Genomic DNA, 26,535 nt, shown 5'->3' with positions numbered 1-26,535 from the left:
GGGTTGCTGGTTTAAATTTGGAAGAAGAACCAAATGTCATTTCTTCAGGACGGGTCCTTTTCTCAGCTACATGCATGTTTACAGACTTTCCAGAGAAACCCAGGTCCAAGAGGCTAGCTTACTTTTAGGTTGGTTTTCTATGACACTGTTCACTGTGGTTATTGACGCCAAAATTGGGGAAAAAACTTAATAGGGAAAAAGAAAAAAAGGACCAACCCTCATGAAGTTTAGGAATCGATATTAACCAAATACTTTGACTCAAATTGTTAGAAAATAATTTTTGTACAAGTATCTGGTGAACTGTTGAATCATTTCTAGATGATTGAGTCATTTCTTGGGGGAAATTAAATAGAAAATACTTTCCGGATTTGTGTTTTTCAAAAAGAACTCTCTCTCTCTCTCCTAACAAAAAGTGATGGTAACACAGATTTAGGAACTAGAACTCTTGGGGCGCTTCTGGTGCCTTCTGGAAGTGGCACACCAATTGCAAGCCTTGGTCTGATGGGCAGAGTATAGCTCTAGAGAAAGAATGTTGAATTCCATCCTTGGAAGTTCAAGTTCTGTGTAGCTGTGGTTAAGGTGCCTGGGCAGGGCAAAAGAGGAGCTGGAAGGCTCTCAGATACACGTGAAAAATTTTTCGTGATCTATGTTGAAAGTCTTCAGGGTTGAACACTGAGCAGCCATTTTCCATTGAAATGACATAAGTTGACTCTGTAACACTGAAGAGATGGAGGACAGGCAGTGCCAATTCCCCAGTCGCCCAGGCTGAGGGTGCCCCCAAGGACAGGGTCCCTGTGGCCCTGCCGTTAATGAAGGGTGTTTTCCTGGAGCTGAAGATTTCACAGCTGTGTCTGCGGGTCTCTTCTGAGTCCTCGGTTGCTCAACTGAAAGCACTTTACAATACCTCAAGTCTTGTGGTTACAGACCCAGGGGAAAAGGGGATGGGAGGAGAAGTGTGGTAAATTCCAAAGCAGGGAGGTTCAGGAACCTTCTGACTCAGGAAATACCAAATCTTCCAATAAATGGAACCAGTCTGTGTTAGCATATTTATCGGCAAATGACAAAATGGATAAAACATTTGGGGTTTTAAAAAAGAAAACAATGGAACAGATTGACGAAGTACCCACTGTGTGCAAAGCCCTTTGTATAAAGGAAGGTATAAATGAAACCCAGTGTCCTAGGCTTCAAGTGTTGGACCTCCATGGGAGACCTGGTATTTCCCCCTATACTTGAATTGCAATAGTTTCATAACTGCTTTCTCCATTGCAATTAATATGGATCATCATGGGAAAGTTCATCTTTTCAGAGAATTCCTTGGGAATATTTCAGAGAATTTCCAGTACTGCTTTTACTTCTCCTTGCCTGGTTGCTGTGGGCCTCCAGACCAGATGCCATGTCCTAACTACATCTGCAGCCCCACCACTGGTTCTAGGGGCCTCTTTTTACTGATGCTGAAGCTTTGTCTGATCTCCAGCGATGCTCCTTCATGGCCACCCCAGGGCTCAAATAGATTTCTGCTATCTTGTTGGACCACACAACTTAGAGTTTCCCTGTACCCTGTATCTTACCCAGGAAACCAGTTCAGACTCCTTCTATCAAGAGGAAATTGAGCCTCTGAGACAGGAAGGGACTGGTCTCAGTGAGATAAACTTATTGACAATCACCAATCCATGCCTAGATGTTCTTCCCATCACATCTTGCTATTCAGGAACGAAGGGAGAGAGTGAGGATGAAATTGCGGAGAGCTTTTGAAGGAAGTGGGAGTTAGGGTGTCTCCTGCTCTTCTTCAGGAGATGACTTCAGTCCTCACGTCACAGGTGGCAAGGTCTTCTGAGGGCGATGGAATAGGATGCTCCCTTTGCAACTTGATACACATTTACAATGTACTTTCACTCATAAACTGTCATTCACACCTCCCACCCCATTCCCATGAGAAAGCAACATTGCTAGATGTACATGCACAGTTTTGTAGAATGAAAAGTAGAAGTTTTATTAATTTTTAATCATTTAAATATTCTTTTATTTTAAATAATTATAATGACATACATTATTATTTTGGTTTGTGGGGAAAGAGTGCCTAATGCCAAGAGTGTGACTCTAGTTCTACATCCGGCTTATCTTACATCCAGAGGAGATAATCAGTGCCCACCAGGAAAAATCTTCCTTCCTTCCTCTTTGAGATAGTTGACTATCAAGTGGAGCAGAAAAGAAAATGGCCAGGAAATTTAGAGTTTGTTCCTCTTTTGGGTGTTCTTCATTTAACCATTTCTAGAGAATTATTGTATTTCCAAAGGCCTCTCTTGGCAATATTGATTTTGCTGTCAAGAAACTCTGACCAAACATCTTCTATTTCTTGAATTTTTAGAAGATGCTGTGGGTTAGTGTTTTCCATCTGGTTCTAGTTCTTGTCTCCTACAAACCTGTGTCACCTTTCAGTTTCTGGCCTTTTTCTTTCTTGCCAGCTAATTTTCTTGAAGTCACTTCACCTTGTTCACTCTGTGTCTTGACTTTTCACCGTCCCCTCAGATGCCCCCATCCTGCTTTGGCAGAAGCCACCGCACTCTTCACCCTCATCGTATGTCCTTGTTAGGTTTCTGCATGAGCACAGCAGGTGAGGCCTGAAGATCACTCAGCGATCAACAGGAGCACCTTGCTGTTCCTCCAAACAGACACTTCCACATGAAGAGCCTGAATCTTAGAATCAATATGACTCTAAATCCCGGCTCTGATTTTACCGTCCATGACCTTAGGTGGCTACTGGATTTCTTTGAGCCTTGGTTTCCTCATCTGTAAAAGCAAGGAATATGTTTTCTGGAATTGTTAAGAATTAAAAGAAGTTATGCACAAAGGTTCTCAATCTGTTTTATTCTAAACTCAACCTATATTCATTCCTTTAAGAATCTTGAAGCACATATTTTTAAGAGCAATTCAGTTGACAGTCTTAGTTACCGATTTTCTTAAAAGATGAAAGCATAGATATTGACTTTACCATTCTCCATGTATTTTTAATCACAAATAATGATAGACCTGCTAAGCTATTTTCCCTCAGTCTATAAGGAGGTGTTTTGTTTATTGCTACAGTTAATTGCACTTAGAGAAAATCTCAGGTTTACCTAAGTAAGGAGAAGAATTTAAAAACTGAAAAATAAGAGCACACTTATAAAAAAGGTAAAAACAGACAAACAAAAAGCTCACTCTGCCACATCTGCTCATTGCCCCAATAGCATGTTGCTCATAGCCCCTCTCAAAACTGCCTCTTCACATCTTGGCTGTGTGCCCCAAGTGACAGCTGGCCTCCCCTATCCCTGCCGTCATCATATGGTTCATAGAAGAGAGGATGCAGTTTGCAAGCAAAATGCAAAGGGTTTGTTGTAGTGGGGAGACTTCCTCTTTCTCTAGTGAAAGTTACAGAAAGAATGTCCTCTCATCCTCTGGATGGTATGAGGTGAGTTTATAAGATCAACATGGCCTTCCTTGTTTTCTTACCTGGAAGTGAGAGCAGAATCAGAGCATTGAAAAGAACCAGACAGAAATGTTATCAATAAATCTAATACATTAAATGGGATATGAATGGAGATATTTCTCTCTCTCTCTCTCTCTCTCTCTCTCTCTCTCTCTCTCTCTCTCGATAATATTATTCCCTTTCTACTGTAAACCCATTGGAATTGGGTTTTCTGACCTTACAAACGAAAAGCTTCTGATATTCCATGAAAAGGGCAGCAGTTAATTCTTCCAGTAGGTTACTACACCAAATGTCCCACCCCATACAGACTATTCTCACTTAGCCACGATGTTCAGCATAGTGCGTGTGCAAATTTCTTTCTTGTCTGTGTTGACCTGTTGTTGTTTTTTTTTTTTTTAACTTCCCAGCTGTGTCACCTTGAACAAGTTACTTCATCTCTTTGTGTCTAGGAAGATATTCTAGACTTATTTATGGGCAATAAAGGACATGAGTACTTGCCTTGGTGGTATTTAGGAAGATTATATGATACACACAGGCACCTGGCTTATTTCCAGGGTTTTGACTTTTCCCTTATTGGTGTTTTACTTGTTTTAAGACTGTCCTCTTCCCTTTTTTAGAGTAAGGAGTGTGTCTTTGTTCACCCAGCCTTGCGCAGTACCTGAAATATAGCAGGTGCTCCACGGATATTGTAATCAAATGATGGATGGAGGAAGACTAGCAGGGTAGACAGAATGGAGAAGAATATTGAGGTGGCGATAGCTGTGTACAGCACCCAGGCTTAGGATGGTGGCAGAAGAATGGGGGGAAAGGGAGAAATATGACAGGTGTTACTAAGTGTTAACAGAATTTGTTGGCTGAAAAGCAGGGAGAGACAGAAGTGAGGTTTCTCTCTGAGAGACAGAAACCATGACCAGCCCAGTAGATCAATGGAAAATAAAGCCAGGGGAGGAGCTGGAGAGAAAGATCATGAACTTGAGTTTTGGATGTGTGTTTTGGGAGAGGAGACTATGTCATCAATATGGAAATGTCTCATGGGAAACTTGAAATTTGGGGGAGTCTTGAGGGAAAATTTGAACTGAGTGTATATAAAAACACAAAAGAGGGTTGTATCCACAAGTGAGTGAAAACTGAGTGGGGTCAGTTTGAGAAGAAAAGAGGAAGTAAGGAATGAGTTGGAGGAAGACAGATGGGAGGATCAGCTGGAGAAAGAGGAGAGGGTTTGTTGACGGAGCATAGTGGGAATGAGGACAAGAGATGGAAGGTCTCTGCTCATTTGTCAACAGGTATATGGCATGGACCTAGTTACCCAAGGATGTTCAAGCAGAGTGCTAATAATTAGACTGTCGATGTCAGTGACTTTTAAACTTTTTAAAATTGCAACTCACTCTAAGAAATACATTGCACATTATGACCCAGGACACACACACATGCACACAGATGTACACACACCCACTCGTGCACACAGGAAGCTTCCTAAAAAAATCACTCACCATCAATATGGACAATTCACTCAGATTGTCTTCATCTATTTCATTTTTAAATTCTGTTCACTAAACATTAAATTGATTTAATATAGTTCCCATTAATAGGCAGGTCACAATCAGCCATTTAAAAAACAGTGGTCTATATAACTCACATATAAGAAATCAATGCATTTTGGAAAAGAACATCTTTTGAGGAAATTTGAATTCTTGCTATCTAAGTAAAAGATTTTGGTTTGAATTCATTACAGTATGAAACTTCTCTCTTTTTTAAAATTTTTTTTTGTTGTAGACACAATACCTTCATTTATTTTTATGTGGTGCTGAGGATTGAACCCAGTGCCTCACACGTGCAAAACAAGCACTCTACCACTGTGATACAGCCAGCCCAAAACCTCTCTTTTATAGTGGTGTAATTCTCTCACACTTCAAAATTTAAAAGAGGCAGAATTAAAAGGAAAGCATTTACTTTCCCAAAAATCCAAATAGCACCTTCTCTTTTAGCTTTTAAGTGTTGGTTTACCCATTTATAAGAGAAACAATGCTTAAACTCTAGATCCACACAGTGGGATATGATTAAGGGTGCTTCAGTTTCAAAAATGGACAGACCGGGACTCAAAACCTGATTCTGACATTTATTAGCTCTGCTGCCTTTGCTACTCTTCTTAATATCTTTGGTTTTCTGTGTATTTGTCCATTAGTAGAGATGCCAGTATTTCCCCTGTGCAGTTGCTGTTACTGTGGAAGAAGACACATTCCTTATGGTACGATAGTCAACACTTGGTGGTCATGAAATGAATGACAGTTGTTATTGTCCTTGATTGTGAATATTAAATTATAGACCACTTGTAAAGCTCCAGTGTAGTGGCTGGCTCAAACAGCAATAGATAATGATCTTTACAGTTGTCATATAAATGTACACAATTGTATAAAACAATTATTATAATTTTATCTTGCACACATTTCTCAGAAAAATATCTACTTTATAAAGAAAAGCATATTGATAACATTCATGCTGTTGGACAAATTGCATCCCATTTGCATAAAGTGAAAATGACGCATTACTGTAGTGACATTATTCTTAATTCCTCCATGACAGAACCATGAAAGTGATCTCATTGCATTCATTCTCCAAGCCCAAGTTTATTAAGCCCCTACCATGCCAGGCACGGGGGATAAAAAAGTAACAAGAAAGAATTCTCCAAATGCAACTAAGGTCACCAACAGTCCACATTCACTTCTCCTTCCAGGGAGCCCACCACAGTGGACCATGGTATCAGTTTTATCCCTGTGTGTTTTGGCTCTTCTCAGTTCTCTCTAATTTTGTTCACTAAGTTAAAACAATGGTTTAAAGATGCTTTGTTAGCAATAATAACAAAGGACAACTTCCTGTGGGTCAGCTGTTAATGTTAAAGTACTATGTCAAGTTCAAGAATCCCTTCCCTTTAATAGTTTTTCCTCAAGTATCCTCAGATTGGCTTTAACCGGGCTAGTCCATATTTTGCCTGTGTTTGATCTTATTTCCATCTCACCATTATTTTTACTTGCCTCTTACAAAGTAGGCTATGACTTTGGCTGCCTGGCACAAAACAAAAATAAATAATGATTTTTTCCCCTATGACAACATTAAAATGAAATTTCCCCTTCTTTTCTCTATTTTTTTTGGGGGGGTGTAGGCATTGAAGTTGAACCCTGGGGTATTTAACAACTTAGATATATCCTGAATCTCTTTTACCTTTTATTTTGAGGCAGGATCTCGCTAAGTTGCTTAGGGTCTCTATAAATTGCTGAGACTGGTCTCAAACTAGCAATCCTCCTATCCCAGCCTCCTGAACCACTGAGATTACAGGCACACTACCACACCCATCCCTTTTCTCTATTTTTCAACCCTCCTTGCCTCCCTTCCTGATTTTTCTGCTTGTGATGGTTTTAAATAATCATCACGATAACAACATGGTGAAAGAACGATCTTTATTCATCTTCAGAAACATTTGAAGAGATTCCATTAGGAGTAATGCAATTTTTGTTAAGAAAAGTACCTGCTGAGTGTCTGCTATATGTAAAGCTGAGGTACCTACAAAGATGCTTGAGATAAGAGCTCTTCACAGAGGGATGTGCAGTCTGATTAGAGAGATGAAATGATGCACCAGGTATCCAGGAATATAAAGTTAAATCTCAATCTTAAATTCACACGTATGGTGATTTGGTTCTTAGCACTTTTCCAGGTGGCTTGGTTTGCCCAAATTTCCCAATTTATCCAATGTTCAAAACTGGAAAGGATTTTTCATAATTGGGAAAGACAGACATCTTAGAGTGACAGTATTCCAGATATGTAAAATGTTAGCAGATTAGATTCTCCTGATACATGTAGAGTTTGGTTGTGCTGGTCACACTTGAAAAGTAAGATACTTAAAGCTTAAAGAGTTGCTATTTGCTTTTCAAAAATTGGCACAAAGACACCTTGGAGGGTGATTAAAATTCTTGGACAGAAGGACCTCCATATGGATATCGCCACTGTGTTACCTTTCTGTTGCTGTGACAAAATACCTGATAAAATCAACTTAAAAGAGGAAAGATTTATTTCGGCCCATGGTTTCAAAGGTTTCAGTTTGTCAACTGATTCCATTGTTTTTAGGCCTGTAGCTGGGTTCACCATGGCAGAAACATAGGGAGTAGCAAAACTGCTTACCTCATGGTAGCCACGAAGCACAGAGAGAAGGAGAGAGAGCCGGGGAGGAAGGAACCAAAGGAAAAATATACAGTCTTCAAGTTTATTCCCCCAAGGACCTACTTCCTCTAACTAGACCCTGCCTCCTAAGTTTTCATCACCTGCTAATAACCCATTAAATTATGAACCCATCAATGGATTAATCCATTTGATGAGGTTAGCATCATCTCCCAAAAGCCCTATCTCTGAAATTTGCTGTAGAGGACCAAGCCTTCAACACATAAGCTTTTGGGAGACATTCAAGATCCAAACCAGAATAGAGCAGTTTATATTTAAATATTTAAATTGATAAACTTAAATTCAGAAATAGATTTTGTCCAAGCAGTGCTCAATGGAGATAGCGAAGGAAATCAGGCAAATTATGGAAAATCATTCCTCTGATCATATAGCCTTAAAAACTTGTGAGAATGGGGAGACAGGCATGTCTTATTGGAAGCCTGTTGGGCATGGACTGTGATGTGTGTGTTATAGCATGAACATGTGGGTCAGCTTTTCACAGGAGACCATGTTTAAGGGCATTGTATTTACAGCGTACCCCATAGTCCCTTTTATAAAATATATCTGTCAAGACCTGTTACAGGTATGCCCCTCAGATAAAGTGATCGTATGTAGAGTTTAGGGAATTTCTAAATTGTCAGCCCTCCAAAGAGTTGAGAGCCTGATTGCCCTTAAGGTTGGCGACCTCCATGATAAGTAGTGCAAAAGATCCTTCAGGAAGGAAATGAAGAGCTTGATGTCCATCATACCTGCTGTTTCCACATATCCTTATCATTAGCATACCGTCAAGTGTATCATGCAGGCCCCTGGGCCAAGGGAATGGGTGGATGAAACCAGCTACAGGCGGAACATAGTTATAGTAAATGTTCTTTTACTGAATTCCAGAACAGATTTCTGTTTTGTAGGAATTATTTAATCCTTAAAATGACTCTAGGTGGTAGCGCCAATTCTCATTTCATGAGTGAAGAAACTGAGTCACAGAGAAGTTAGGTAGTTTGCCCCAGAGTGTACTTCTGGCCTGCAACCTCGTTGGGTGGCCCACACGTGAGGGGTGAGGTGGAAGGAGCCTCTGTGGGGCTTTCCTTGACTGGCCTCCTGCTGGACCTGCCTGTGGTTGGTCTTTCACTGTGGCATCTTTACCACCACATGTGAACGGTTCCTTACAACTAGATGTGAATTGCTGCAGTCCTGCTGACTGAGTGAGCATTATTGAAGACCATTTCAGTGCTTGCTTGTTTTCCAGGAGAATTTTGCAAGTGGCAAAATTTTGCAAGTGGCAGTCATGAGCTCTAAGTAGCAAAGAGAAGTCTGTGAATGCACGAAACCGTCATCTAAACGATAACAACAAAAAACACAAACGGCACATTTATTAGAGGCAGTGATGAGGAACATCCAAGCCGTATAATCAAAATCCCAACCTAAATGGTAATAGAGGTCAAGATTTGAATCTATGAAAATATTGGAAACTTGATTAGGAAAACCCTTTACACGGTCTTTAAGCCTGTGATATTAAATCATTTGGAGAGCAGTAGAAAGTTCCTTTTATTTGTTTGCCCGCCTTTCAAAGTAAACCCCTTTCTCCACCCACCCATGACCCATATGCAGAAGGACCAAAGGAGGTAGTTGATTTTTCTAAAATACATTTGAATAAGTAACAGCTCTCTTGAGATGATTTTCCTGCTTAACATGTCATGATGACTGATTTCCATCTTTCTGTTCCTTCCTCACTCCCGTCTCCCCCATTCTGTTCTCTTCTCACTGAGAAGCTATCTTCATATTTATTTATGTGGGGGAGGGGGCCTCTGCCTCACCTACCTTTTCAGTGTTTCAAGAACATTCTACTTTCCTTCTTTAACAAAATATGGGCTTCTTATCAGTTACCAGCTTTCTTCACTTGAGGCCTCTGCTCTACTTCAACGAACCCACCTTGCAATATGCTCCCTCCATGTAACACACCATTTCCCAACCGCATCCCCTGATTTTGCATTAGGGATAACATGTACATTCTCAATGGTTGTTTCAAAGCTACCTTTTTTTATGGGTTGCTGACATTTCAGGTTGTCTAGGTGTGGTTTTCATTTTGTTTTCTTGCTTGTGATTCATTGTGATTCCTGCACCTGAAGATCCATGTCTTTCACCAAGTCTTGAAAAACCTTTTTCTATACTGTTTATGTTTATTTTTTCTCTCCTTCTGACAACCTTACTAGACATAAGTTGAAATTTTTAATTATTTCTTTCATATCTTTTTTTGGCGGGGGGTACTGGGGATTGAACTTGGGGGCACTCAACCACTGAGCCACATCCCCAGCCCTATTTTGTATTTTTACTTAAAGACAGGTTCTCACTGAGTTGCTTAGCACCTCACTGTTGCCGAGACTGGCTTTGAACCTGCAATCCTTCTGTCTCAGCCTTCTGAGCTGCTGGGATTACAGGTGTGCACTACCATGCCTGGCTTATGTTATTCTTATAAAACATTTAAAATTTTTTTTAATTCTTTTGTCATATTTTCAACTCCCACTTTTGTTTCTTTGGACTTTGTAAACATCCCAACTTTGGGATGTTTAAACTAGAGAGATCTAATAGTTCCAATATTTGAAATTCTTGGTGGTAGTCAGGTGGGGAGTGATGGGCTCCTGATCCCTGTGTCTACTGATCCTTGCTCATGGTAGATAGTTTTTGTGTTTTGGAATTTTTTGGATTGGGAGTTTTTCTTCTTGGCTGGTGGCCATTCAGTACAGGCTGAGATTGAGCATGTGTTTTTCCAGAGAGGTGTTGTGAGGACTATTGTAGGGGTCGCCAGGATAATCACTGGGCTGGGTCCTTCATGTTGACTTCTCATCCAGGAGGACAAATTGCACAGTGGTGGCTCAGTACGAGCATCACTCCTGTCTGTGGCATGCCAGCTGTTATGAGTTCTCAGGGAGGTGTTTCCCCACCCCTGCTGAAATCCAGGCAAGGCTCACACGTTGCTTTCTTTTTGGGGAGTGGCGGTGTGGGGACCCACACTGAACTACGTCCCCAGCCCCAGACAAGTTTCTTAATTGTCCCATTTGTAAATAAAATAATTTTTCCTGGTTCACTCTTTCAAACAAGGGTAGTTCTTCAAGAGTCCGTCTTTATGTGGCTGTCTTAGTTCTTATCCTGCTACTTATTCCTCATGCAGATCCTGGGGTTTCTTCCCCTGACCACATGGATGTTTTAATTCCCATCCCAAGTCACCATAACTGACAAACAGCCATCGTGGTTTCCAGATCACACTGTGTGTTTGACCCTGAAGAATCCCTTACTTTCTTGAGAACTCAGCTTTCCATTTAGAATATTTCTTATATTTTATTAGGATTTCTAAGTTTTCAATAAAGAAATATTTTAATTTAGAGCTATCTATCCTGCCAAGAGCACATCATCACCATTCTCTGCTAGAACTTAAAAGTTTGCTGGTGGGCGGGCAGAAGATGCCTGTCTACATTCAAAGAACACTGGAGAGAAGGGCCCTCTGCCCTTTAGTAGCTTATAGACTTTTTTTCCTGTCTCACTCATAAGCTCTGAGGACTGTTCTTTCAGTCATTCACTCAATCATCCTCACATTCATGTCTCATTGAATAAAATTAAGTTCTTACCATCCAGGCTTTTATTCGTTCCTTTAGCAAATATATATTATGTGCAGCATTTGCTATGTGCCAGGCAGGTGCTCTGCTCAGCAAAATCATACCAGATCTCTTTCTTCATGGAGGACACAAATATTGATCAGATAATCACATATCTAAGTATAAAACTACTAACGTAATACATGTCAAAAATCAAATGTATATCACATTATGAGATATGTAATGGCCCAGAAGGGCTTATCTGGGGAAGTAAAAAGGAGCAAGACTGAGTGACTTTCACTGAGTAAAAATGGACTCAATAATTGTTCCAGGTACAGGACAATATGTACAAAGGCCCTCTCGTCATGTTGAATTAAAATATGGGTGGGGAGATGGATGTGGAAATAGAAGAATATTGCTCCAGAAAAGCTGAAAAGAGAGAGGACCAGACCATGAAAGACCTTCTGTGTTAAGGAGTTTTGTATTTATCATAAGAAACACCCAAAGGCCTTAAAGATTGGAATCCTTTGAAATCTGTACTTCTAGTAATTTTGAAGTACACATTCTTAAATACTACCCTATACTGCTAGTCCATATATGGATGCACAATCAAGTATTTGTATCCTCTGCAAGCCAAGATATGGGCTCATCCATCTACAAATATTCAAAATGCCATTGGTTATATAATTGCCTTTGCCCTTTGAAAAGGTCTTTCTGACTCCAGTGAGGAAAACAGATTTGAGGAGGCAAGAGTGAGATTGGAGACCAGCTGGGGTGCTATTACAGAGGAACAAATGAGAGTTGCTGGTAGCACAACCCCGATTTTGACTGTGGAAATAGGAAAAGAATGGGTAGATCTGAGACGTACTGAACAGGTAAAATTATTAGGAAGCAATGGAGAGATGAGAGGAGAAACATTACAAAATTCAGGCTAACTGGATGAATGGTGGTGCTTCCTTACCCAGATAAAGAGCTTAAAGTTGGTGGAAAGGCCATGGATTTTTCCTTTTGAACATATGGAGTTTGAGGTGTGTTTGAAACATCCAAGAGGGAAAGTATCAAGAGGAATTGGATATAGGGTCTGGAACTCAGAGAAGAGACATGGGGATACAAATATGTGAGCAACTTGCTTAAAGGTGACTGTATAAGCAGCAGAGCTGGATGAAACTAGGGAGAGATTAAAGATGACCCCTTGGATATGGGGACATGGAGGTCTATTGATGTCTTTAATGGGAGCTGTCTTGGTGGTGAGATGGGGTTAGATGCTTGGAGTAAGTTGTAGAGGGAGAATCCCAGTGACTATCACTGAGTATAGACAACTCTTTATTATTATTATTTGCAGTGTTGGGGATTGACCCCAGGGGTACTTAATCACTGAGCCACATCCCCAGCCTTTTAAAAACTTTTTTACTTTGAGACAGGGTCTCACTAAGTTGCTGAGGCTGGCCTGAAATTCACGATCCTCCGGTCTCAGCCTTCTGAGCTGCTAGGTTATAGGTCTGCACCATGGTGCCCAGAAGAAATATTAATTTTAAAGGAATTGTATGACATAATTATGTCTGGATGTCAGAATCTTTAAAATAGGGAGTCAGTGGGTAAGTATTAAAATGGTTTCCTGATAATGAAAGATAGAGACATAAGATAGATAGAGACATAAGCTGGCACAGAGAAGACTCAGACCCTGGACCAGGTCTGGGGAGGTAGCTCAATGGTAGAGCACTTGCCTAACATATGTGAGGCACTGGGTTTCATCCATAGTGACACAAAAAATAATAATAAAAGACACTGGACCAAATATTGAATTGTAATAATAGCTAGCATTTACTTAAGTCTTGCCACTGCCATTCTAAATGTTTAACATGTGTTACCAAACATAATCCTACAACAATTCATGAAATGGGTACTTATAATCTCATGAGAGTCTTGAAGAACTGGTCTCTAGAGAAATGATGTAATTTGCTAGGGTGGAAAAAAATGATTTGAACCCAGACAACCTGTCTTTTTAAAAGAAATTACATTATTATTAATTGACAAATAATAATTGTATATATTATACATCTATGGGGTATGATGTGATGCTTTGGTATGTGTTTATATTGTGGAATGATTAAATCAAAAGTAACAGATTCATCACCTCTCACATATTTTTGAAATCTACATGTTTAGTCATTTGGAAATACATGTTCTTAAACCCTCTCCCCTACTGCTTGTCAATCAATATATGGTTGCACAACAAAGTATTTGCACCATCTACAAGCCAAGATATGGATTTCTTCATCTACAAATATGCAAAATGTTATTGGTTATGTAATTGCTTTAGGGCAAAAGTACAAATTAATGCTGGCTCAAAGTCTTTTGTTAATATTCCTTCTTGGCTTTGTAGTATAGAACAAGACAGGCATAAATGGAAATGTCATTAGAGCAGCATTAGCTTTCATCAGTGGCCTTTAATAAATAGGTGCACATTATTCACATAATTGCGCCTGTGACTCCACAGCGGTGGATGTGCTACTCAGAGTATAATTGGTGAGCAGAATTCACGAGTCGGGAGCCTCTTGCACCTCTCTGCCAAGATGAACCACTTTGTAGTTTTATTAACCAATGTCCTAAAATAAGTGACCTTTTCCAAGTCCCAGGGGCTTGGCTCTAATGACAGCATGTGCTTCTTTTCCTCCTCAGGGTTTAACAACACCGAGAGAACATGTGACAAAGAGTTTATCATACGGAGAACAGCCACCAACAGAGTCCTGAATGTCCTCCGTCACTGGGTCTCAAAGCACGCACAGGTAATTCGGGAGTTTGGGTAATGACACTCAAGAACTTTATGCTTAAATTTTTTAAGTCCTTTCACATGTAAAGCATCTCTTGATTCTTTGCAGTTAGAGTTTGAAACCTCGAAATTGGAAACTAGGAAAGGAAGAAATAGGGTAGACGTGTGGATGGGAGCAGACATATCTTTTGCCAACATCTACTGTTCCATCTCTACAAATCAGGGTGAAGCAGGGCTCCCCTCTTCCCTCATCTCCCAGGCAACAGCACACACCGTGCCCCACCTATGGAAGGGCCACTGCACTGGGCCACCTGGGAACACCCTTCCCAGAGTCTCCTCTATAAGTGGAGTCATGCTACAGTGCCTCCCCTCACTCCTAGAGGGGAATATCTGGTACCTGGAGGTAAACTGCAGGTATCCCTTAAGGTAGATGACACTTAGGTGCCTGAGAGGCTCTGGCATCGGGTCAGGGAGTTTTATCAGCCTGATTCAAGAGATATTTGCCTCATGTCCTTTGATCTTTTGGTTCTTAGTACTCTCTTTTAAATTGCCACACTGATAGGACACCCACTTACTTGTCTATGTTTTCAATGCAGGTTTGTAGAATTTATACCCCTTTTGTAAAATAAAGCCAGGCCCCACCCTCCCTCATTGGCTTGAGGCACACGTAGTGATTTTCTTACTCACTGCCAACACTGGGCAGGTCCTCCTGGACATGGGGCTGGCTGACAATCTGCAACGACATAGTGGGAAAGAGAGGATTGGGCCCTGCATGACTCAGACCAGGACCCGTGGAATGTAGGAGCTGAGTCAGCTAATGAGAATCACACCCAAGAGGGAAAGAGGGAAGCAGTACCTGGGTCTGTATTCTCAGAAGCCCCAGTGGGTAATGACAGTCCACTCAGGAAGCTCATTCTGGGACACAAGCTCCTGAAATCCCTGTGGTAACAGAATTCACTGAGAAAAGTGGAATTTGGGCCTCAGCAACAATAAGTTGATAAAATGTCTTTAAAATAGAGCCAGGCCCAGTGGCATATGCCTGTAATCCCTGCAGCTTGGGAGGCTGAGGCAGGAGGATTGAGAGTTCAAAGCTAGCTGCAGCAAAAGCAAGGCTTAACTAAGCAACTCAGTGAGACCCTGTCTCTAAATAAAATACTAAAAAGAGCTGGGAATGTGGTTCAGTGGTTAATTGCCCCTGGGTTCAACTCTCATCCTTAGGCTCATTAAAAATACTAACTTCTCTTCTCTGTAATTTCAGGGAGCCATTTGTAAATCTGTGTTGCCTTGTTGCAGGTAAATCATGATACTGAGGGTCCTGCCCTGTCTGATTGTCATCCATTCCTTGGTGGCTTTTTAACTCAGGGTCTTGGCATCTAATCTCTGGGGCCCATGGTGACTTCTGGGATGCCAAGTAGCTTCAATATACAAGGCTGAACAGGTTCTCTTCCTGGGCCTTAGTTTGGCCCATGGCAAATTCATGCCAAGACTCACCTGGTCACCAATAGAGGTCAGAGTCTGGATGTACCTAGTCTTAGTTGCCCTCCTCTATTCAGATCTTTCCTTAAGAACTCTCTAGACTTGCTGTCCTTTTCTCAGTCCCCAGTGTCCTCCTTATCTAATTATTTCAAGCAGGAATCCCTCACATTTCACATATAACTTTTATACTGGCTACAAAAGTACCACAGAGCAAATGACACTATGCTGGGATTATTTTATTTCTGGTACAGAGAATTCACAGATGGGGAGAGAAGTTCTGGAATGTTTGTGGCCAAAATGATATCAGCTGTTCTAGTGCATGGACAAGCTCTTCTGCCTCGGATCCCAGGGGCCACACTGGGATGCCAGTTCCTCTGACTCACGTCATGGGCATATGTGAATGGTATCAAGTCAGAGGTAGAGATAGCTCAAGTGTTTTCAGTCTTTTCTTCTGACACGACCACTGAATAAAACACAGACCCTGGCTCTCCAGTTGACTGAGGTGCCTGGGAGCATCCTCACCATGAGCTCATTTGTCTTGACACCTTCCCTCATGCAGGTGAGGGACTTTATCTATGGTTGGTTCCCATGCCCTAGTCTGAACTCAGCACATACATCTCCTGTCACCTTCCTTTCCCATGAATTCTCAATCATCCTTCCTTGTTGAGGGCCACAGGATTGAATTCTCAATCATCCTTCCTTGTTGAGGGATGACGCATGGCATTTTTGCCAGAAGTAGTGGTTGAGAGGTGACGCTAGTGAGCCATTAAGATGATGACTTTTGAGTTCTGTTGGAGTTCCCGTTGAGTTCTGCTTGAGCTCTCGCGGATTCCCGGAGAGTTCCCATTGGTTGGGGAAGTGCCAGAGGAGGGATTTTTCCGGTTGCTGGTTCCTGGGGGAGCCGCATGGCGTTTGGGGGGAATTCCCAGGAGCGTGTGTGGAGTGTGCTGGTGGAGTTCAGAAATAAAGTTTGTTCCTGCTTCAGTGGCTCGTGATTTGTGCCCAGCCAGACTGCGGCACTTCCTGTCCAAGTACATGACAACATGCAGGAGATTTCTGTTGCAATTCAGTTTATTGACAACTCCATTTTCCACTGACTTGAGAGTCCAGGTTTCCTTTCTTCCCTTCATGGGGTCACTTCTGTCTGCCTGGTAGTTTCTGGGCCTCCAAAGTGCACAGTTTGAGCAAATCAAGGCAGGCTGTTGGTACTAGCTTGGTGAATGTAAGCAGCTCTTGGCTCCTGCTTCTGGAGGCTCCATGGTGTGCCTACCTCCTCCTCTGACTGACTGCGGACAACACGCGATTTCAGGGGGAGATATAAGTGTGGGCTCTGACCTCGCAGACCTCAAGCAAGCTCACCATTGTGGTCCCACATGCCTTGTCTGGATCCACAGAAGAGCATCCCAGAGTCAGGAGTCCCCGTGTTCTCACTGCAACTCTGCCTCCCTCTCCCTTGCGGACCCTGAGCTGGTCTCCTGGCTTCTCTGGATGTGAGTTTTCTCTTTTGAAAATGAGAACAGCCATCCCTGCTTCGCCTCCCCCAGGGGTGTGATGAAAATTAAAGACAGTGTTGAATTAAGCATAAAGTGCAGTGTAGATATGTCTTCCATTTAAGGACAGGAGAGAAGCACTTTTCATCTCCCTGCTACTAGCCCATGAGCATGCCTCGCGGACATTCTTCTCTCACTCATTCATCATCATATATCCTTCCTCCTAGTTCTGCATGCTGGGCATGTGGCAGATGCCTGGTAAATAGTTGTCAAATGGAGTTTACATTTCAACACTGCTCTTGTTCATTCTCTCTAGGAGATCATTCTCTGGCCTTTATAAAGTTTCCAAAGTCAGCCACAACAGACTGTAACCACAAATGGACCTGGAAGCCAGGCCAAGCAGAGACATCCATAATAGAATAAATGTTTTCATGAGGCTCACACACACTTCTCCAGCTCTTTCTGCTGGGATGCCTAGTGTGGCAATTGCACAATTTCCAGCTCTCTGCAGGTGTTAGAGTCCACAGAGCTTTTAATCAGATGTTCCTGTGGTTGCTTTTGTCTTCTCTGGACAGATGGGTGAGGGGCCTCCAGGCAGGCTACAGTCGCTCAGAGCCATGGTTGTTTGGCACAGGTCTTGTAGGTACAGTCTGTAGCAATTTTTACATTCTTGAGTTGCCTCTTTGGTCTCCCATTCTGAAGAGATGCTCTGACCACCTACTTGAGGGGTTTTGTAGGCCAGGGAGTGACTCTGAAGGAGCTTGTAGCTTTTTCTGCAGGTTGCATTTGGCTTTCTCCAGCTCTGGGCACTGTCTGAATGACAAGTGGCCAAGAAGGCAGCAGTCATACATTTTGTTCATCATGGGCTTGGGAGAATGCTTGTAAAGCATGACATCAGACAAGAATGACCCACTTACATAAAAAATCTCTTTTCCAAAGGAATTTATGGAGGAGAAACTTGCTATTCCCTTTTCTGTATTCTCACTTCCCTCATCCACTAATAAGAACTGAGCACCTCTAATAAGCACTGAGCGCTGGGAAGACTGTGAGTGAGCAAGGTCCATGTGGACTCTGAACTCAGCAAGCTTCTGGTTATGACAAAGATGGCTGCTTTCAACGTTACACTTACTGTCATTACTTGTGTGACAGGTTGTTAAATCTAATTCTTCTCATTGCCTCAGACTTGCTGGCAGGGACCAAAGGTTCAGAAGGAGGTGCAATAGGTGGCAAAAGCCTATATGGTTCTTAAGGGTGTTTCTGGACCACCTCAGCAGAACTAGTGATGAACTCTTGAATTGAATTCTGCCAGCAGTTGTGATCATCCACCTGTAGGACACTGAAGCAGGAGCCGTCAGAGAGGGTGATTTCCAGACAGAGTTGTCTGTGTCATTTCCCTCCCACCACGGGGATGGGGCAGAGATACTTCCCTCTTACATCAAGCTACAGGAGAGATGCTTCAAGGAAACCACCCAGCCAGCCTGACCTGTGTAAATGTGAAAAGGGTTTGGGAGGCAAAGGGAAGAGAGGTGGATGCCCAGGGACCACTACGGAACACTGTGATCCAGGTGGATCTGCGGGAACCGGGAGTGAGGGGTCTTGTTTCTTGCCAAGGGGACAACCCCATCAAAAAGGTCTGGGTGAAATGGGCCCCTGACAGCGTGGGGCTTGGTGGAGTTATGAGTGACTCACAGGAGGATAGACATTGCCTGGGTCAGGGGAGCTGGCCTGAAATGCCCTGCAGAGAGGTCTTCAAAAATCCCACCCAAGTGCCCCACAAGAGGCAGGCCAGCCACTGTCCTGCTGTCACATCCAGAAGGAGCTCAGGTCAGGTTCCACCTGCATCATTTTGGCAGACTTGGCTCTTTCCCCTGGGTCTCAACCGAAGGGTCCAAAGCCATGGCCAGCAAGTGGAAAAGGTGGTGGAGAGAGCAGATGGGGCTTCCCATGCAGCCTCTGGACTTGAAATAGGCCAGGCGAGGGCAGAAGTACTCATCTTGTTTGAAACGAATTGAAGTTTTGATTAACATACCAGACCACATGTTTTGTTGAAATAAGACCATTCTTGTAACTGAAAGGGCCTGGAAGACTTTAACATACCTTCCCAGACCAACAGGATGGGAAAGGATGGCCAATAGAGCAGTTTAATGGGACTGGCAAGAAGTAGTAATGCTGTTGGATGATTTCATTATTGTTTTTGATACAGTGAGTATAGGTTCCCTTGGGAGCACAGTTTTACAAACTACATCAAAATAGCTCATCTATTGTATTTCTAACTCTCGTTCCTTTGCATTCCCTTTGTGGCAAACACAGAGATAGGTACTTAGCTGATAATAAAGAGCTCTTGAATATGTGTTTTAAACTTTACATGATTCTTTGCATTTCTATTGATATATTCACATACTTCACATAAAGGCACTCAGCTGAACTATATAGATCAATGCCCTGAATACTCACCCATATGGCTCCCACCCAGCTCAAGATGTGGGCCATTCTAGTACCCCAGAGGGGCCTTCCAAGAAAATGCTTTTCTTCCTGAGCATTGCCCAGTTTTCTAATCATTTTAGTTTTGTGTCATTGACATTATATATACCTTCATATATTCAAGATGAACTATCTGCTAGATCATGTTCATTTCCACCAGTTTCTTCTTTTACCTTTAACATTGCTTCTGATACTTTTTACATGTGTACACCCCTTTCCTATTATGTTTTAGATATATTTTATCCTATAAACACACACAGATTGTACCTATCAGTCTTCTGATAAAATATGTAATTTTTATCACTTCTTGACCACAATTAACACGTAAGCGTAGTCTGAGGGATCAGTCAGGATTTAGCAACTCTTGCAACTCCCATCTGTGGATTTATGGCTGAGGTGAAAGCTCTTATATCTCCCAAAACCACAGAGGATGGGGGGTGAACTCATGTCTGCTGCTGTCATGTAGCAAGAATCTCAGAGCTGGATGGAGCTTGGGAATCTGCTGTCAAAGTAATGTGAGTGTGGAGTTAGGGGATGCACTAGAATCCCTGCTCTGGAATTTATTGTTTGTGTGTCTGAGCAAACTACTTAGCTCCTCCAGGCTTCCATTTCTTCTTCTATAAAAATGGGGATGATACCACTTATTCATTCAAGTGACTGGGAGGATTGCATGAGGTGAAGTGTAGGGAGTAGCCATTAGAGATGGATGCTCAAGGAGGTGCAGATGGCTGCTCTTGATGGAAAGAAAGTTCTCTCTAGTCCAAACCCAGACCTTCAGGCAGGCAAAATGTTGTCCCAAGGTTTGATGTTTTAGTTGTACTTTGTGGTCTTTCATAGGTGACTTGATCATATATTTATTTATTTATTTTGTATTGGGGATTGAGGTGAGTGGTGCTCTACCACGGAGCTATATGACCTGGTTAAGTCTTGGAGGGCTTCTGAAAGTGGGCACTGCCCAGTTGGAATTTTTGAGATGGTGGAGACAGTCTTTATCTGTCCTGTCCAGTACAGTAGCCTCCAGGCACATCTGGATGATTCCTTGAAAGCCATCATAGCTGAAGAACTGAAATTTTAATTTAAAGTTACATATGACTAATGGTCACAGTTTTAAATACCAGTTCTAAATCCCTCAGAGTTCCATAGGAAATCAGCCCCAGCCCCCAGAACTAAGTTCCTTGGATTCTCCTAGGATACCTGGCCCCTCTGTAGCAGCAGACAGATGAGGTGGGCTCCAGGAGAGGGCACCTTTGTGGAAGGTGTTGGAGTCACACATCTCAAAGAGAGGATGGCTCTTTCCCAGGAAGAGAAAGAGCGAATGAGCTCCTTATTCCCATGGTTGGGCTTGGAACCTTCAGCCCGGGTCAGTGGTAAGGTGGGAACCCGCCCTGTGGACCAAGGGGTGGGAGAGTGGGCGCCAGTGTGATGGCCTGTACTTAGTGTGTTCAAGGATCTTGGGGCTCAGAGGGGACAAAGTGTGAGTTTACACAATTACTCTCTTTTGTTTCTTATTTTGACAGTTGCCAGGAGCTTCTTTTTATTTCTTGGCATTGCTTAGCAAAGCACAGAATCCAGTGTCACATTAGAGCCCAGAGTTCAGATGTCTTCTTTGTTTCAAATCTGAAGCAGAGGTTGTACCAGGACAAGTGCAGCACAAGGCTCTTGGTGTGGGTGGGAGAATGAAATGTGTAAGAAACAAGGCACTCCTGAAAAGGCAGCTCCTGTCACCTCCCCTGACTGCTCTTGGCCAGCTGCCAGCTCTGTCCTGTCCTCGGGCTCAGCCCCCTCCTCTCTGTGCCCTGCTTCTGCCCACCTGCCATAGGTACTTTTCCATCCTCACACCCTGCCCAGTCCCAGATCCTGAGCAGTGGGTCTTCTCTTTATCTTGCAAGGAAGCCCAGTGTATGGGTGCCCAACTTTGAGCTGTTTGCAGAACAAAGAATGCCTCTCTGAGTGTCAGCACTCTGCTGTGTTTGGGCATCTCTCGAGACATTCAGGACTTTACAATCCCTCTCCACAAATGTTCACCACTGCTGGAAGCAGGGATTTCCAAGGGAGATGTGTCTCTAGTGCCCCGAGATATGAGGAAGAACCACTGGATCATATAGAATAATCTATGAGCCAGCCAAGGTTTGATGTTTTTTAGTTAGGATATGTGTGTTGTGGTCTTTCACAGGTGACTTGATTATTTATTTATTCATTTAGTACTGGGGAGTGAATTCAGTGGTGCTCTACCTCTGAGCTACATCCCCAGTCCTTTTGTTTTAGTTTGAGGTAGGGTCTCTCCAGTTGTCCGGGCTGGCTTTGAACTTGCCATTCTTTTTTATCAGCCTCCGGAGTAGCTGGAATTATGGCTGAACACCACCATGCCTGGCTTTATAAATGACTTGAGAACCTATTCTTCATTGAGGTGGTTTCTTTTATGAGGAGGCATTCTGAATGAAAGACTTCTAATTTTTAAAAATTGAATAAATATTGTATGACTTACTTGGTGTCATGCACTATTATAGGCAGTTTTCAAATGGTATGTACTTTATTCCTGACCAGAGGTGGTACCCAAAATACCATGAGGCTCCGGGGCCTGTTCTCAGCCAGTGGGGGCATAATGGGAACAAGAAGATAAAATCTGGTCTGAACATGAAATGCTGGCAGCTATGAAGTATTTATTTTAATGAAAAATTAGTTGCCTACCACTTTAATCTTGCAAATGGTTTTATGCAGTCTCTGAGGGAGGAAGGCAAATATTGTCATGATCCTGGTTTTGCAGATGGGGAAATTGAGACTCAGAGAAACTTAGTGGTTTCCCTGAGATGATGTGGACAGCCAAGGACAGTGCTGAGTTTCAGTCCTGTGCTACCTGGCTGCACAATTTGTGCTCACAGTTCCTAATCAATTGCACAGCCTCTCCATTTTGCCAGCCAACTCTTGGGGTACAAAGAGCTCAAGACGTAATGTGTAAAAATCCATTTCTGATTCAGAATAGTGAGAATATCACATGTGAACACTGCCAACGTATTCCCACTCTGTTTCTAAATCTTTCCTTAAAATGTTACTTTCATGCCTGAATCTATTTTGTGTTGCTTCAACACAGGATTTTTATCTACTAAAGACTGGCATGGGGCAGAGCACTCACAGTGTCCCTTCTGATAACTGCCGTAGCCCCTCTCAACTCAGATGCTGCTAGCAGACTCTGGAGCAAGCCAGGTGGTACTGCTAGAGCTGTCCATGGTAAAGGTCAGGCCACCCCTGCTCTTCTTGAGGCCTCAAAACCCCAGATACCCCACCCTAACAGGTGGATTAGAGGCTGTCCCTGCTTGGGGACCCCAAAGTATCATGAGGCTCCCTTCAGTCAGTGGGAACAAGATAAAATTTAGTCTGAACATGAGATGCTGGCAGCTATAAAATATTTATTTTTAGTGAAAAATTAGTTGCCTACCACTTTAATCTTGCAAATGGTCTTCTGCAGTCTCTGAATTGGAAGATGATCAATGGCCATGCACTTTATTTATTTATTTATTTATTTATTTATTTTAATTATTTTATTGTTGGTTGTTCAAAACATTACATAGTTCTTAATATACCATATTTCACAGATTGATTCAAGTGGGTTATGAACTCCCATTTTTACCCCGTATACAGATTGCTGTGTCACATCAGTTACATTTCCATTGATTTACAAATTGCCTTTCTAGTGACTGATGTATTCTGCTGTCTATCCCATTCTCCACTGTCCCCCCTCCCCTCCCCTCCCCTCCCCTCCCCTTCTCTCTCTCCACCCCCTCTACTATAAATCGTTTCTTCCACTTATATAATTTTTCTCCTACTCCTCCTTTCCTCTTATATGTAATTGTGTATAACCCTGAGGCTCACCTTCCAATTCCATGCAATTTCCCTTAACTCTCACTTTCCCTCCCGCCTATCATCCCTGTTTAATGTTAATCTTCTTCTCCAGCTCTTCGTCTCTACCCTGTCCTTGGTTACTCCCCTTATATCAAAGAAGACATTTGACATTTGTTTTTTAAGGATTGGCTAGCTTCACTTAGCATAATCTGCTCTAATGCCATCCATTTCCCTCCAAATTCTATGATTTTGTCATTTCTTAATGCAGAGTAATACTCCATTGTGTATAAATGCCACATTTTTTAATCCATTCATCTATTGAAGGGCTTCTAGGTTGGTTCCACAATCTTGCTATCGTGAATTGTGCTGCTATGAACATCGATGTAGCAGTGTCCCTGTAGCATGCTCTTGTTAGGTCTTTAGGGAATAGACCGAGAAGGGGAATAGCTGGGTCAAATGGTGGTTCCATTCCCAGCTTTCCAAGAAATCTCCATACTGCTTTCCAAATTGGCTGCACCATTTTGCAGTCCCACCAACAATGAACAAGTGTACCCATTTCCCCGCATCCTCGCCAGCACTTGTTGTTGTTGGACTTCTTAATGGCTGCCAATCTTACTGGAGTGAAATGGTATCTTAGGGTGGTTTTGATTTGCATTTCTCTGACTGCTAGCGATGTTGAGCATTTTTTCATGTACTTGTTGATTGAATGTATGTCCTCCTCTGAGAAGTGTCTGTTCAGGTCCTTGGCCCATTTGTTGATTGGGTTATTTGTTATCTTATTATCTAATTTTTTGAGTTCTTTGTATACTCTGGATATTAGGGCTCTATCTGAAGTGTGTGGGGTAAAGATTTGTTCCCAGGATGTAGGCTCCCTGTTTATCTCTCTTATTGTTTCTTTTGTTGAGAGAAAACTTTTTAGTTTGAGTAAGTCCCATTTGTTGATTCTGGTTGTTAACTCTTGCGCTATGGGTGTCCTATTGAGGAATTTGGGGCCTGACCCCACAGTATGTAGATCATAGCCGACTTTTTCTTCTATCAGACGCCGTGTCTCTGATTTAATATCGAGCTCCTTGATCCATTTTGAGTTAACTTTTGTGCATGGCGAGAGAAAGGGATTCAGTTTCATTTTGATGCAAATGGATTTCCAGTTTTCCCAGCACCATTTGTTGAAGATGCTATCCTTCCTCCATTGCATGCTTTTAGCCCCTTTATCAAATATAAGATAGTTGTAGTTTTGCGGATTGGTTACTGTGTCTTCTATTCTGTACCATTGGTCCACTCGCCTGTTTTGGTACCAGTACCATGCTGTTTTTGTTACTATTGCTCTGTAGTATAGTTTGAAGTCTGGTATCGCTATACCGCCTGATTCACACTTCCTGCTTAGCATTGTTTTTGCTATTCTGGGTCTTTTATTATTCCATATGAATTTCCTGATTGTTTTATCTATTTCTACAAGAAATGCTGTTGGGATTTTGATTGGGATAGCATTGAACTTATAGAGAACTTTTGGTAATATCGCCATTTTGATGATGTTAGTTCTGCCTATCCATGAACAGGGTATATTTTTCCATCTTCTGAGGTCTTCTTCTATGTCTCTTTTTAGGGTTCTGTAGTTTTCATTGTATAGGTCTTTCACCTCTTTTGTTAGGTTGATTCCCAGGTATTTTATTTTTTGGGGGGATATTGTGAATGGAGTAGTTGTCCTCATTTCCGTTTCAGAGGATTTGTCGCTGATATACAGGAATGCATTTGATTTATGCGTGTTGATTTTATATCCCGCCACTTTGCTGAATTCATTTATTAACTCTAATAGTTTCTTTGTAGACCCTTTTGGGTCTGTTAGGTATAGAATCATATCGTCTGCAAATAGTGATAATTTAAGTTCTTCTTTTCCTATTTTTGTGCCTTTAATTTCTTTCGTCTGTCTAATTGCTCTGGCCAGTGTTTCGAGGACTATGTTGAACAGAAGTGGTGAGAGAGGGCATCCCTGTCTTGTACCAGATCTTTTCTCCATTCAGAATGATGCTGGCCTGTGGCTTATCATAGATTGCTTTACCAATGTTGAGGTATGATCCTGTTATCCCTAATTTTTCTAGAGTTTTGAACATAAAGGGATGCTGTACTTTGTCGAATGCCTTTTCTGCATCTATCGAGATGATCATATGGTTCTTATTTTTAAGTCTATTGATGTGGTGAATAACATTTATTGATTTCCGTATATTGAACCAGCCTTGCATCCCGGCCATGCACTTTAGATGTTGATCCCACCCTTATTAATCAGTGCTCATTCACTTCTGGTTGCTCTCACCGTTTCCTGTGGAGCTTTGTGTATCTCAGCTAAAAGATCCCAGATACTTACCAGGTAAACAAACTTAGGTTTGCCACTGCGGCAGCCAAATGACAGAGGATTAACTAGGACAGCAACTTTCAATCTTCTGGCCTCATAGGCTGATACCTGTCTTCACCACTGCAGCTCCTGGTCCTACCAGGTATTCTCCTGATGTCTACCCTCTTCTGCTTCCCTCCTAGCAGATGCCTTGGGCATAACATTTCCTTCAAGTTCTTCAAAGATTCCCAGATCAAAAAAGGAATCTTAGGGGAAAGAACTCTGGAACCCCGAGTAAGAGTCTGCATTCCAATGTCAGCTTGCTAGATTCCTCTTGTAAAAATTGGCAAGATTGGGGTTCTTATGCAAAACTGAACTGTTTGTTAGAGGGGAATATAAACTGTTATCTGATAAGTATAAATCTTACTTTTTGTAATCCTGAAGATCTATTTTCATTGTCTCTTTTCATCTGGTCCAGACAACCAACTAACCAAGAAAGAAAATCCTAGTTCCTTTAACCACTTACCAAAGTTTTTTTTTTTTTCTTATCTTTTATACATTTCTCTTGTTGTACTCTTTAAATCCCCCTTAAGCTTTCCAAGCTTTTCTTATTACTTGGTGAGACATTTACAACAGGATTTATTAAGTCAGAGTGGACTAGATTTAAGCATTTAAGAAGCCAGGGTTTTCAATGGAATTTATTTTCAGTTTCTGTTAGGTGCCAAGAAAGAAACTGCATTTCCCCTGTAGAACTAGTGGGATTCTTTAACCTTTTGTGGGTGGATTTTGTTGACAGAGAAATGGTGGAGAAGTTCCACATGGAACTGATGTGCATCTACCAGTTCCGACCTCTGTGAGAGTGTTCTGATGCATCTTGCATCCATCATAACCGTGGCACACAG

General features: G+C 42.0%; 1 protein-coding gene across 2 annotated transcripts in view; it reads left to right on the top strand.

The window, feature by feature from the left end:
* The window catches only part of RASGRF2 (Ras protein specific guanine nucleotide releasing factor 2), a 256,184-nt gene that overhangs the window by 191,821 nt on the left and 37,828 nt on the right, over positions 1-26,535 (top strand). For both annotated transcript variants that reach the window (XM_081294452.1, XM_081294451.1), the window contains exon 18: positions 13,933-14,039. In XM_081294452.1, the coding sequence (XP_081150578.1) occupies positions 13,933-14,039 (107 nt within the window). The remainder of the gene's footprint in view (positions 1-13,932; positions 14,040-26,535) is intronic.

Source organism: Spermophilus citellus, assembly GCF_964194105.1.
Source record: "Spermophilus citellus genome assembly, chromosome: 1".
Lineage (NCBI taxonomy): Eukaryota > Metazoa > Chordata > Mammalia > Rodentia > Sciuridae > Spermophilus > Spermophilus citellus.
This window is presented reverse-complemented; position numbering and strand designations above follow the sequence as displayed.